The sequence below is a fragment of the Pelmatolapia mariae genome, linkage group LG20 (assembly GCF_036321145.2).
Source record: "Pelmatolapia mariae isolate MD_Pm_ZW linkage group LG20, Pm_UMD_F_2, whole genome shotgun sequence".
In the NCBI taxonomy this organism is placed as follows: domain Eukaryota; kingdom Metazoa; phylum Chordata; class Actinopteri; order Cichliformes; family Cichlidae; genus Pelmatolapia; species Pelmatolapia mariae.
Window position 1 is genome coordinate 19301369 of NC_086244.1, and position 14671 is coordinate 19316039.

At 39.7% G+C, this 14671-nt stretch overlaps 1 protein-coding gene across 7 annotated transcripts in view; it reads right to left on the reverse strand.

Moving 5' to 3' along the window:
• Positions 1-14671, reverse strand: part of dlgap4a (discs, large (Drosophila) homolog-associated protein 4a) — a 101304-nt gene that overhangs the window by 25017 nt on the left and 61616 nt on the right. For 4 of the 7 annotated variants that reach the window (XM_063463240.1, XM_063463237.1, XM_063463235.1 and 1 more), the window contains exon 2: positions 55-1344. In XM_063463240.1, coding sequence (XP_063319310.1) covers positions 55-1275 — 1221 coding nt within the window. In that variant the 5' untranslated portion in view covers positions 1276-1344. The remainder of the gene's footprint in view (positions 1-54; positions 1345-14671) is intronic. The other 3 variants (XM_063463239.1, XM_063463238.1, XM_063463236.1) reach the window with 1 other exon arrangement.

Sequence of the window (14671 nt, forward strand, 5' to 3'; positions counted from 1 at the left end):
TATAAACAGATCCATGCAAACTTCCAAAAAATGATGATGGAGATGAATACTCACGAGCCCTCCTACCTGAAGGAACTGTTGTGCCAAGTCTTGGTGGCATGACTTTGATTTAAGCAGGGTCCTGTTGACTGTAGCAGAGCCCTTCTGCAACACCTGCCTAGCCTGGGTAAGTGTGAGAGTGGACCAAGAGCCCCTCTTCACCAGTGTATCGTCCTTGCTTCCCCTAGTTCTTTCTTCCTCTTCCTTGGATCCTACTTGTGTTGCTGGGCATGCCAGGAACTTGAGGTCACTGCTGCTTTTGGAGGTCTTGAGAGTATGTGCAGAAATTGTGTTATAGCCCTGTGGAATATGTCTTGGAGGGGCCTGGCTGTCTGACACCGCTCTGCCAAGAGTCATCATGCTCAGTGGGTTGCGGTAACCTACAGCTATAGTGCCAGCTTTGGTAGTGTCAGTGTCCAGGGCATCATCTGAGCCCCAGAGGCCTAGTGTACTAGGTCTAGGTCTCTGCTTTTGCCCTTCAGTCTTAGCCCTGTCTTTACTTTTGCTCCTGCGGGTTGGTCTACCACTATCTTCACCACTTCCTGTAGTCCCAGTCATTCCTCCTGCAGAGCGCCCATTTAAGCTACCCTTGATTGCAGAGTTTTCCAAGGACTGAGACTTGGCAAACAGCTTTTGCACAGAATGCATCAGGTGGCGTATGCGTCCTGGGCTCTCACTGCGTTGCTTTGACATACGGCCTCTGTGGAACTGCAGTGTACTGAAGCCATCACGCTGTAGGGGCAGGTGCCTCTCTAGCTGATCCAGTAGGCTGGAAGGTAACCGGTTCATCTTTGCTGCTGCTGCAGACGAGATAGTGGCCGATCCACTGGTGATCATAGGGGCACCAGTCAGGCCCAGACCCAAGCCCATACCCATAGACAAGGATGTGGATAGTGTCCCTGCCCTGCTGCCCTGCCCAACTCCACCACCAGTAGCCATACAGGCCTGGGAGCAGTCAACCTGGTCAGTCTGAGAGGTAAAATGCAGACGAGGGAAAGTGCTGCTGTTGGACATCTGGCTGAAAGGCAGCAAGCAGTCAGGAGTCAAGGTGGTGGGGCTGGTGGGAGGGCACTGGTGGAGATGGGGGTCCAGAGTGCCATAGTGGTTTATAGTAGGGCTCAACAGAAAGGAGCTGTGAGGGTCAGAGGTCAAAGGACACAGAGGCTTCTGGGAACAGCCCGCTGGTTCACACGAGTCAGACAGGTGACGACTGCGGTTGGCTCCTAACCCTTTCATGGTGGCTGAGGTATTGTCCTTAAAACATGTCTCCAATTAGCGCGGGTCTACTGACCTGCTGGGCCCATTCTGCAATGCAGACAAATGAAATACAGAGAAAACATCCGATTAAACAATGGAAATTCAAGTCTCTGTTGCTGATACTCAGTACATGCAGTCTGTTAAAAAGAGCAAATACAAAAATGTAAAGACTTCAGGGCACATTTGTGCCATATTTTTGTTATTTCCATTGACTGACTAGCTTTTCTTTCTTCCTTTCTTTTCTTTTTTTAACCCTTTTTAGCTGCCCTTTCTAAAAGTAATGTTTCATTTTCTTTTTAAAATGTACAGGTGTTTGTCCCATTCTAGGGATTGCTGACAGTCCACCAAGCCATTTGTGAACAATTTTAAGCTTCATAAAAGCATAGAAGTAACTCTACATTCCCATATTTAAAGCTAATGACCAAATTAGAGTTGGAGCACATTTAGAAGTGTTAATCCCTCTGTGTCCTTGGATTATCAGAGGAGTAACTGAAAAAAAAAATGTGTGGTGCATTTCACAGAAAAAACGCAACAATGAAAATAATGTGGAAAGGAGATCTACTGTCCTCTACAGCACTGTAAGTTCCTGCATACTGTAAGTCGATTAAAAAAAAACACCACTAGGTGGAGCACCAGTAGCAAGTGCCTACATAACAGTGTGTTGCTTGAGGGGAAATGTACACACACATTTTGTATTTGGCTCTTAAAGTACACTTCAAATTGAATATATCAAACTTAACGAAGTATATGTGTATGAAATATTAAAACAATCCTACTATGCGATAGAAAATTTATTGCCATTTAAACGCTCTGAACACTTTATAAGCAGTTTTCCTTCAATCACTGTCTCTATTATTCTGCCGCTGAATACATAAGTGCAATAGAGCCACAAGATTGAAAAAACAAAAGACAGTAAATCACATATTATTCACAGGGAATAGAAGAAGCTATTCAGCTTACTGTATGAATTGTTTCACCTAAGCAGGAAACTAGACAGCCAAGGGCCCAATATAAGACATCATTATGATGTACAGCCAGGAGATACTACACTGACAGTGCATAGGAGAACGATTGTGTGACTCATACATGTAAATGAGCTTTATATTTAAGAAGCACCATTTGTCTCCAAAGCAGGAAATAAACCCTCATTTCCACAAATCATTTTTGGTCCTTTGCCATCCTCTCAAATCTACTTACTGTACTAGGAATTGTGATTCTTTCTTTTCTAACTAAAGGGAACAATAAATCTTCCCTAAAGCTCACTAAAAGAAGAATTTTGAGACAAAGCAAATATTTTGCGGTTGCACTTCAGAGGAAACTATATTGGGTACAAGCGGAAATAAAAACAGAGAGCAATCTGAAATAAAACTTCACTCTAATGCCCATGTCACAGCTATAACCAGCAAACTGACAGGGGATGACAGCTCTGATGTGTAGCTAATGGCTGCTTTTTCACTGCCTTTTTGGGGTAACACTAAATCTAATGTAGCCTCCTCGTCAATAATAAACACCACAGTTTCCAGTGCAACAACGATAATTTTAACACAGCACTTCATCATCTATTGCATAAGATGTATCTCTGTCATAAAGTGCCTCAGCAACACATCAGCAGGATGACCATAAGCAGAAAAACAGACACACAATCGAGAGCAAATCAAGGAAAGAGAGATATTTGAGTGTGACTGTCACGTGTGTCTTCTATCACAGGTTTATTCATCCTCAAAGCTCACTATGAAAAGACAGTAATATTGCATCAAGGTTATGAAAACTCATAATTCACAAAGCAGAAATCCATGTTGCATTAAATTCGCTCCAACAGATGCTGTCTGTATCAGAGTGGAGTGACTCACCGATCAGTCAATGGTAAGAGCCCTCTCCCACAGCAAGCATGAAATCTTGCCTGGGAGCTGAATGCAGAATGTTAACTGCACACATTTTCATTTTGCTGTGTTGGTTTGTCACTTCTTACATCTCTCCGACCTCCCATACACAATTTACAGTGAGGGAGCAGCCACTTATCTGAGTCAGTGTTCCTGGACGGGCGCAGCAGTGTGCTGACAAATACACCAGCGTTTTACAACGGCGCAGGCTGCTGTAATTCATCCGCCTGAGCTGACTGTAGCCCCACGTGTTCGCGTCCTGTAGGTGCCACTGCTGACAAACTGACACACACCTACACATGCTGGCACACCAACACACACAGAAACGTGCTAATTCGCCCACCTACCCATCCACCGCACCAACGTAACCCTGTCAAGTGTTGAGCATCACAGGGGGAAGATGAGAAAGAAATACTGTTCACAGTTCATGTAACTCTGTCGCAGGTTCAGCGCATCTGTCTGTCTGTGAGATGGTGGCTAGAAGGCTACTGCATAATTACAAGGTGAATGAATCCTTAGACTGCAATGAAGATGGCACATTTAAGACCCTGTTTCACATGCTCACACACAACACGGGTGTAGCAGTGACTGGCTGAACAGAGAACTGGGTGTCACAAGGTGACGGAAATGTCTTTAACTAGCAGTTCCAGGTCCTGTGTTGTCATTCAGTATCTGAGGTGTGACCTGTCAGTGTTATACTAGCTACAGCTGTAGTCTGCTTAGGTAGTGTGGTAAGTGATCTTACAGTTCTTTGAGTATCCTGGTCCCATAAGGGTTTTGGAAGTGAACTATGGAAGGCCACAACCATCATTATATATAATACGAAAAGAGATGTGACACACAGAATGTGTTGTAAATGATAATTGGCTTTAATTGTCAGAATGTATGAGAGTTAGAATGGTTGAGAGAGAAGTATAGTACGTTATTTCTGTATTTGAAAAAACACCTGTAAGTCGTGCATGTTATCTTCCTGAAACCCCAGGCCTCATATTACATTACATTTTGGCATACTTTGTTAAACTTTATTGAATTACACTGTGAAATAAACTTGTTGTACCCATATGAGGACATGCTTTTGTTTAAAAAACAATTACTTCCCTTTCAAAGATGACATTCAGTTTTTATACTTATCAGGTCCAACTAACCCCAAATCGCTGGGAGAAATTAAAAATAAATCCCAAAGGAGAAAAGAAAAAGTGTGTTGAATGAAAACACAGAATATTATTAAAGAATCTTGCTCAAAAGCAAATAAAGTTACTTGATAAATGTATGGATTTAATGTAAAACTAAAACGAACAATATGCTCAATAAAACAAAAGCTGTCCCTAGTGATTTATACACTGGATATATGTTGGCTAAAAAAATGAACATTTATAATTATCTTACGTGTAAATAGCTTTTGAGGAAAATCACATTAGAGCTGTTGAGCAGATATATTGCAATTTCTTTACTAGAATATAACAAGAAAGTAAATTTGGTTTTAAATTCAGATTCTCAGGCCTAATTTGCTCCTTTTATGTAAAAAGCATGTTTTAAACCAGCTCAGGCAGTACCCAGCTTCTTGTGCCATTACAGCTGGGATACACTTGAGCCCACCCTCAACGCTGAACCAGATAAGCATTTAAGAAAAAGAATGGGCAGGTGTTTACAGTAAGATTATTTACCTCAGGCTACTTCTCAAAACAGAGAAAAAAAATCAAGATAAAACAAATCAGTACACTGAAAGTGAAAATTGCTAATTTCCTTACATCGTGTGGACAGAATAAATACTCAGCTAAGAAAGGAAAATGGTTAAAAATGTCGATTGCTTATGTTAGCATACCAAAATGTAAAGACCGAACTATTATATGTATTATCACACAAACAGAACAAAAAGGCCAGCAAATGATCACAACATCTGGAGCTTTAAAGTTTACAATTTATAATATTGTCCCTGCTAGTGACGCAATAAATGGAATATTATTTTATTAGAGTTGATACATATATGTATATGATTTATTTATGTATTTTCCTAGAACAAAGATAATTTGGGGAGTCTTCAATGACTAGTCAGTCATTGGTAAGTTCAACGCAATACTCTGGCAAAGACAAAAATGCATAATAATTAATTCAGTTAATTAACCGACTGCTCATTTGTAATATAATATGTCCACTCCTCCAATTTTCTTCCATCCAGATCGGGGTTGTAAGGTAGCTGAAGCCCATCCCAGCTTTCCCACATGCAGTGTTGGGGAGTAACGGAATACATGTACCACCGTTACGTATTTAAAATACAAAATATGAGTAACTGTATTCCGTTACAGTTACCGTTTTAAAAGTTGGTATTCAGAATACAGTTACTTTGTTGAAATTAATGGATTACACGGTGGTATTTTCCTGTTTCATAAGGCTATGAACTCCATATTTTTGGTTTCCACGCCGGTGGAAATCCAAACAAAACACGCATTAAGAGGCTCTAATGTCTGTGTCTCAATCTTGCGGCCCATGTCACCTCTACTTGCGGCCCGCATAATGACGTGAAGAAATATTTTAAAAGATTATTCACAAAATGATTTAATATGAAGGCAATAGGCAGAGTGTTACAGGCGTAGCCCTAAAGAATGTAGCCTCATGGGTAGTGTAGTCTGTGCTGCAGGGAGAATGGACTGCCATACCCGTTATGTGTCTGTGAGCGAGGGAGGGAGAAAAAGGAGAGTGGAAAAGTACGAGTTGTCACCGAGCAGAAACGGGAGATGGAAGCATGTAAATATATATATATATATATATATATATATATATATATATATATATATATATATATATATACAAAGTTGACCCAGACAACCAAGTAAAGCTAGTTTTCAGCTACGAGCCTGACACGGAACCCGACGTATTAGCCAGAGGTCCCTTTACTATGGTTCGGAGCCGCGGACCTGTTTTATATACGTGCGGAATAGTTTTCTATACGAGATCGCTGCAAAAAGTGCAGCCTTACCTAATGTCAACCTACTGTTACTCATTTATATTAAGATTTAAAAATCTAGTTGGTATTGGTATGGCGAGTAACCTTCATTAATAGTAATAAATCACACAGCAATAGCACATTCATGTAGTTGTAAAAGCATGATAATATATTAAGTAATCCAAAGTATTCAGAACACGTTACTCTCATTGAGTAACGTAACGGAATATGTTACAAAATACATTTTGGGGCATGTATTCTGTAATCTGTAGTGGAATACATTTTAAAAGTAACCTTCCCAACACTGCCCACATGTAGTGGGGCAAATGCGTCACACCTAAAGAATCCCTAATTAAGCTAACACAATGTCTTTGGATTATGTGAGAAAACCGTAGCAGAACCAACCAAGACAGAGACCACCCAGGTACAGAGACCACATGCAAACTCTACACATGAAGACACTACCTGACCAGGAAGTTCTACCCAGAGGCTTCTTGTTGTGAAACAACAATGCTAAGCAGTGCACCACTGTGCTGAACTCAGGTAAAGAGAATACACTTTGTTCATATTTTTCTTCTGCCGTCTGAAACCCCATTCTCCCTGTGACAAATCACACAGCCAAAAACCTATCGTCTTTTTTATCAGCTAAAGCAGACCGAAGAATCATCACCTATTCTCCCCAGACTGCAATATACTGCTGAAAAGGTTAAAAGAGCTAAACTGGAGAGACTTTAAAAAGCACTGGGATGTTTCAAGCTCTACAACGTGTAACACAGAGTTCATAATGAGCGCTAAAGCTGGCTTCATACTGGGAAAATAAAATGAGTTTAGTATTCATGCACAGTACTGAAAACACACTTAAACTCCTATTATGATAAACTAGATTTCCACGCTTGCCGAATTTGCAGACAACAATTCCGTTTTATTTTTGGCCACTCGGGTGCTGCAAGAACAATCTGTAAACACGACATTGACATATTATCACCTTTTAAGCTGATATGTTGAACTTGTTAGCAAACAGTTTCCTGTTTACACAGCCTGCAGACACAGTACAGAGCAACATTATCCTTCATTTGGCACTGTGCCGCTGGCCACCTGACAAATTTAAGAGCAATATTCGCTCTTCTTAAACAACAATTTTATCTCAACTAACTCTTGAGGTAAATAGCTGCTAAATGCACAGTTATGATAGCAGCTGGTTGGAAACTGCTTCAGTTTGGTGCTCAGCAGGTAATGTATAGTGAGTTTTTTATGAGCAGTGGGAGTGATCTGGGGGGAGCTGCAGACTCAGGTTATAGCTCTGTGTGGCTTAAGCTGCTCCATTCACAGTATACATAATCATTAGACTCAGCACATACTGATTACAGCTGCTTTAAATTCACTAAAGGAGTTTCATTTCAAGTTAGCTCTCTGTTCGAGTTAAAAAAAAATTAAGCTACAGATTCAAGAAGCCACTTGAGTCATAGAGTAAGTTCAGTTTGAATGCAGTAACACTGACAGTGGCTCCATTCTCTCACCATGGTAAATATTATAGATAGCCCCCAACACAAGTGTTGATTGTCTAAACTGTTGTACTTGGAGATAAATTGAAAAGTGGTTTAAAGGATTTAGATAGAAACATTAATATAACCCATTATATTTTAAATTGTACTAAAATAAACAGTGACAAACAGTTAAGTCTGCACTGTTGGAAGATAGGATCCGGGGTTCAGATGTCCTATATAGAAACAGATTCCCATCCTTAAGTAAAATTTTAATCAGCCAAGGCTCCTCTCTGGCTGATTTATTAAAGTATTCCTATTATACTGGCTGTTACTGTATGCTGTGTGCATGCGCGTATATGCGATTTTTTGAGTTGGCCCCGATACAACGTTGCTTTCGCATGCTATTGTGTTGGAAAATCAAAGCCAGATGACAAACAATAAACAAGCTCAAATATTATCAAGGCTGCAGCTTTGCAAACAGAATAAACGCTCATTGTTGGAAGACGTCAGTGACTTCCCAAATACCTTGCATTAATGTTATTTTCAGAGTAGCTTATCAAGAGAAAAATAAATCACAGTGGAGAAAAAATGTTTTTAGGATCCTTTAGATTATGCATCAGACTTTTCTACCACTAAATTAGAGATGTTTTTGATAATTAGGGAACTCCTGCTCAAACAAAATGAAACAACTTCAGTTATTTAAAATATATATATATAAAATGTATGTGCAAAAGTTTTTTTCCTTATTTGGCAATATTTTGTAGATGCTATATTTAGTAGAAATAAAATAAAAACCTTAAAATACTCAATTATTTCATGTCTATATCAATAAAACAGGATAGGTACTCATACGGTGTGAAAGCAATTAAGCACACATGTAGAATAATTAGTAAATCACTGGGATGTGATGCTAAGCAGTCAGTTGCTGACAACCCCGCATCTACATAAGACCTGTGTGTTCTGTACATGCATACTATAGTCCACCTAAATCACTGACAATAGAACATGATGAATAATAATAATGCATGAACAAAAAGTATTATCTCTTTATTTTCTTTCTTGTTTTTTTTTTTACACTTCCTGCTTCTATATTTTGTAAACCCAACTTCACAAAAGCATGGAAATTCAATAAAATCTTGATAACCAGTGAAAATGTGCCTGTCTCCCTCCACATTTCCACAAGTACAAAGTCCATGTTAACAGTAATAACACTTAAGATGGGCCAACACCATCCGCTATCCCCACTGTCTAGTGAGAATCTACTAATAGCTTGTTGCAGTCGCTAAGTTATGTCATTTGGTGCAACTGTTATTCTCTACTGCCCTGGGAAAGCAAGAACTGAGGATAACAGGACTAATGAGAACAAAAACCTTAAACATTTATCACAATACTTTTCCACATGATGTACATTATACATGCAAATGAGAGGAATTTTTTGAACATTTAAAATTTTCCCTCTCATTAACACATTTCCCCAAACCTATTTGTCAAACTGCCAACACCATCAATCACTGTCATCGGTACAGTGTGATATTTCGACTCTCTACATTGCTTCACCAATACACAGAAATTCACCAAAAACCAGAACAATATCTCATGGGTTTAAATTTGTACAAAACAACTCAAGTTTAAAAGTGACAGTTGATCTTTTTATGAGGTTTTCAACTATTTCGTGGTTAGAGTCATTTAATTTCTGGAATCTCTACTGTATGTTCGACAAATGCACCCATTTATATGTCAACGTGTTAATGGTAACTACACTCACAACAAAAAAGCATTGAAATCTTTTGCTTCTTGCATGACACAAACAGCTTTTATTTATTTTTAAAAAATAATATTACTCATATTGTCAAACTAGTCCTTTAACATAGTAACACAGCTAGAACACTTCCTGTTTCGTTATACCTTTTTGTTTTTTTCTGAGATTATCAGTATAATGTTCTGTAACATAATGCAGATATAAGAGAGCCATTCTGACAGTGTAGCTGTATATAGCCAAAAACACATTAATGTCAAACATCATTTATAACCTGAGGGGCTGCAACACAGAGGCATTTTTGTCTGGAAGGGATTTAACTGCCAAGTGTTGGTCAATCACATTACAGGGGAAGGCAGGGTTTGCTGAAAGAATCAACTACACTCAGGAAAATTGTACTTAATGTTATGATAAAATGCAATCATAATACAACTTTATGGTTGACACTGGGTATTTTTCCCCCAACAGAGCTGTCAATGTTTACAGTTTATTTTGAGCTTTTTTAAATTTTAAAATTTTAATTTATTTTTAATAACGACTGCCGAAAATGAAGTCATAACAGGTGCAACCTGAAGATCGGATTATTACTTTAGGACTTTCCATGCACTGAGTATGTCATTTACAGTGTGGTAAGACTCTGAGAGAGACAGCTGACAGCTTTGGTACTGCACCCCCTGTGTATTTACAGAAGGTAGAGGTTTTCCAAAGCACCTGCTTATCTCATTCAGTGACTGACAATGTGGATGGCATGCATGCACGCCTTCTGAAATCAGAAAGAATCTTCCTTCCACATTGCTGAACACCGAGGCCGCTGCACTCAAAACATGAAGCCTACTGAAAAATTCAGAGCTCGAAGCATTTGCTGTTCATGGGATTCTCATCAGTGCTTTGCCCATTAAAATGATCCCAAAGCGCTGCTCTCCCTCGTTCACCACTGCACACACTGAAGTGTAATTAGAGTGAGACGTTGCCATTTCCCTTGAGCCATTTACCATCCTCATTGTACTGCTTCTGGTTCCCGTCTGCATGTTTTCATTTGGTAACGTCTTGTGCCAGCACTTCAGCACTGCCTCGCCACAAAGATTCACTTCAGTGATTCTGCAAGACTGAACGTCATAGTGCCGGACAGAATAACATTTATGGTGCTCATTTAAAAAAAAAAGAGGCGAGCTGCACAATGATGTGCAAATCTCTCACAGCACTTGCTGGTAAGGCTGAACTGTGCTTGTGATGATACGAATAAGAGCAAAAGTCAAATTCTGGGTTTGAAAAAAAATAAATATTTTGTTCTTTTCATGAAAAAGAGCAAGCCTAAGCTGTAGGAGAGCTGTGAACTTTCCTCCCTGTCAAACAGACTTAGACATTACAATGGACTCAGGCGAAACAAGACATAAAGGACACAATGCTGCACGCATTAACCTCTGCAGTCATGTGCTGTTGTGTCATGCATGCTAAGCATGCACAGCCCAATGTCTACATTGTTAAAACACACTATCCATAAATTCAGAATAGAACTTGGGCACTGGGGAATTATTACATGCTATTGGTTAGTAGCCAGCATGGCAAATCCTCCGCCAGCGCTAGTTTAAAATGCTGTCAAAGCTTTAATAGTCCTGGGGGGCAGGGCTTAGAGAGGAAATTCTTCACTTTGAAAACTGAAAAGGCAGAACACACAGCACTATGTCACAGGAAACACAATGGGTCCGTTTGAGCTTTGTTTGAGTATTAAACTCAAATGTTTAAATCTTCTCTCTGGTCTCACTCTCGGTATAAGTCTATCTTACTAGCTGGCTGGATTTCTAACCCATTTGGGGTTAGAAACTATTGGGTTTAATTCTGGCTGGATTAAATCTATCCATTTGATTGTGAACTCTGAGTGATTATTTTTTCAATACTAGCTGACCTCTAGAGCAGGACTGGATTTTCTTCAATTTAAAGAAGGACAGTGACCTTAAATCATCGGATTTCATGTCCAGTAAAATAAAGATCCTCTTTGTGCCTACTCAGTTCTTCATGGAGTACCGTGGGATTATTTAAAATAGGTTAACCTGGTACCAGTGTGAGCATTTGAGCCTAAATAATAATAATAGTAATGAAACCCAGTGTGTAATTATTCAACTGCAAAAGGCAAAACATTGCATTGGGGGTTTGCAGTTGCATTACAATAACTTCAGCTATATCTTATTGCAGCCTGGGGTGTCATATTAAAAAGATTTCCAACAATAGTCCAATGTAAATCATATGGGAGGCAAGCTTAGGCCTGCTGAACATTTCCTAACTGCTCAAATTGGGTAATGTGCTAAAAACAAGATGAAATTAATATTCTGTTTTGGTTTCCGTACTGTGGAGGGATTAGAGCATCCAAGAGTATCAGGATTTAGGTTTCAGTGTGTACGGCACATGACCAGAGAGAGCAGTTCAGCTGCAGCAGTCAGGCCTGAGGAGCAGCATATCTGTTCATTAAGAGACACACTTAAACAAGAGCAGAAGCTGTTGTGAGGATTACGCCAAGGTCATATTTAATATGCAAAGATTTTTTTTTAAATAAAGTGCTGAAAAGTGGTATAATTACAGTGAACATCAAAGCTGTACAGCCAGCAACGAGAGCAATGGGATCAGAAGAATCTCATTTAAAACTATTGGCACAACAGTTTGTTTATGGCAAGAGATTTTACTGATATTACCTTGGACTGGCATTTTAGAATAAAGTTAGAACGTCCTTTTTAAATGTGGAAACCTAGATGAAAATTGAAATACGGCATATCCTAACTCGTATAATTGTCAGGAGCCTGTATTAGACTACTCCAGCTAAAGAACCACCCTCCCACAAAATAAATTATTGCATAGAAAAATGATAAGCTAAGATATCACTATCACCAAATTTATTGATAATCCATCCAGTGTGGGATGAACCTTTTCATTGATTTAAAAAGAAAGCAAAAGATTCCTTAAATGCTGACCTGTCATAGATGGATTTATTTTCTGTGGTTAAAAAAAAAAAGTTCATTTAACTGTTTTTCTTTCAGGTCCATTTCATGGGGGCAGCAGTCTAAGGGGAAATACGTAGACCTCCTCTAGCTCTTGTGGAGGTATATAGAAGCATCCCAGAGCAGTAATCTGTAATTCAGTAAAACCTCATTTAGGAGGAGGCGTCCCAGTCAGGTGCTAGAACCACCTCAGGTATTTACTTTTGTACCTCGGTGGTGGTGCTGAAGGACAGACCTCTAGTTTGCCACTTCATCGTGATCGAGAGGGTTTGAATGCCAGTGTGACCCCAAGGTTAACTGACCCATCATGAGGGGCCAGACTAAGTTAGGATAAAAAAACAAAAAAACAAAAACCTCTATGAAGACCACACCAAGGTGCCCAGAGACGCTTCGGAGCAGCTCATTGCTGAGCTTCAGGTGGGCACAGGGCAAGACAAAAGCTTCCAGAGCCTCGGGTGCTAGCATGGCTAAAATACTGCAAATCTCATTAGAACATTTCCTGAGCACCATACAAACTCAGCCCCTGCCAATAGTGGGTGGATGAAAAAGGCTGTCTTTTTATCAGCTGTGAGAGAAAACAGAAGACCCTTAGGACTACAGCAATTCAGACAGAGAATCATTGGTCACAGGGCCAGCTTAGCAGAGGCTGAGAGGTAGCATCAATGACCAAGGTCACTTGCCTGTACTTGTAGGGATAAACACTTTTGTCTTCTGTACCAGATTGATATTTGATAAACGTGGATGAAAAATATTACTTGTTAAATTGTTGGGCAGTCAGGGTAAAAGTGGGCTAAGGCCAGTGCCAAGGCTGTAATGCAGCTGTTTTATGTATCTGTCTTTCAATGTACTAGACTCAATTCAAAGTCATAGCTGACAATGAGTATACCAGACAGCTTCTGTTTGCTGGCCACCTTAACATAGTATGTAATCCCTGGCTGACCTCCAGGCCCTAGTCTTTTGTTTAGAGATGAAGGGGACTCCTGAATAGTTGCCAGACTGAGTGATTTTCATCCAAACTGTTTGACTTACACATATCTGTATGTAAATATGTATATAAAGTGCAATGATTTCTAAACGGTGCAAAATTTTGTTAAGTGCTTTAAAATAAAGCTGAAAGTTATATCTTCACTAATTCAAAACCCACTGTAGTGGTGTACAGAGACAAAATTAAAAAAAAAAAAAAAAAAAAGGCTCTAACTTTATATATTTTAGGACTTCCATTATTCATCACATTCATTAGTTTGCATAAATTTTACCAGTAAAACTGTCATGAGGATGGGAGAGTATGGCAGTGTAAGACCTGTGAGGGAAACTTGGCAGAATAAAGGCAAGCGTTCATTGAGGCTGATAAAATCCAAGACCAGAAGCAAAGCAAAGTCCAAAATCCAAAGAATACTTAGAATTCCAGAAATATACTAAGGAAACTAACAGGGACTAATAAAGGAAGAACACAGTATGACACAACAAGACAACACAGGAAAACTGAGAATACATATTTGTAGATGAGGTAATGAGGGAAGTAGAAACACCTGGGTAACAAGATACAGCTGAAACTAATGGAATGATGAGACAAGGGGAAGTAAAAGCAAACGCACAACATTAGAGACAAGTAAATACCAAAATAAAGCAGGATGGGGGGAACCATAACTAAATGGGAAAACGCAGACAGATGAATGAACTTAACAGTTGACACAACAGGATGGGACAAGAAATAAATAAAATTTAAAAATTAATAAATAAAAATTGATACCTTGGCTATTTTTAAGGTACCTGGGTGGGGGATACTTTTTATCAGTCAAATCTGGTAACACTGCTTCTAGCCCTTCTAGCATATCACACACTCTGAAGCTACCAGTACATGTAGCTGGAGGAATATTGTGGCACAAAGCGTGACCTGGAATTTGTCTGATCGCATCAGAACAGATTCTCAGATATCATAAAGCCTGCCCTGTGGACACCCATCAGCAGGCAGTCGGAGCACTGATGATGAACTGGAGGTAGGCTGAATACTTTGCCCTGCCAGTGTGGGTATGTCTCACAGATGACGCACTGTAGTTCCATCTTGGGAGAGTGCTGGTTGTACTCCCATATCCTCTGCTGCCATCTCACAGTTGACAAAAGCTCATCACTCAGTGCTCTCCAGCTGGTCTGTGATCCCATGCGTGCTTGACACCAAGGGACATGAAGCTGAGTAAATGTGGATCAACGAAGATGGGAAATGATGGGCAGCATTTAGCCAATGCAGTGTCAGACTAATTTACCCTTGACTACGCTGTCATCTTGGACGGGAGATGAGTGGCTAAGCTTACGGAGCGGGCAAAGTGAAA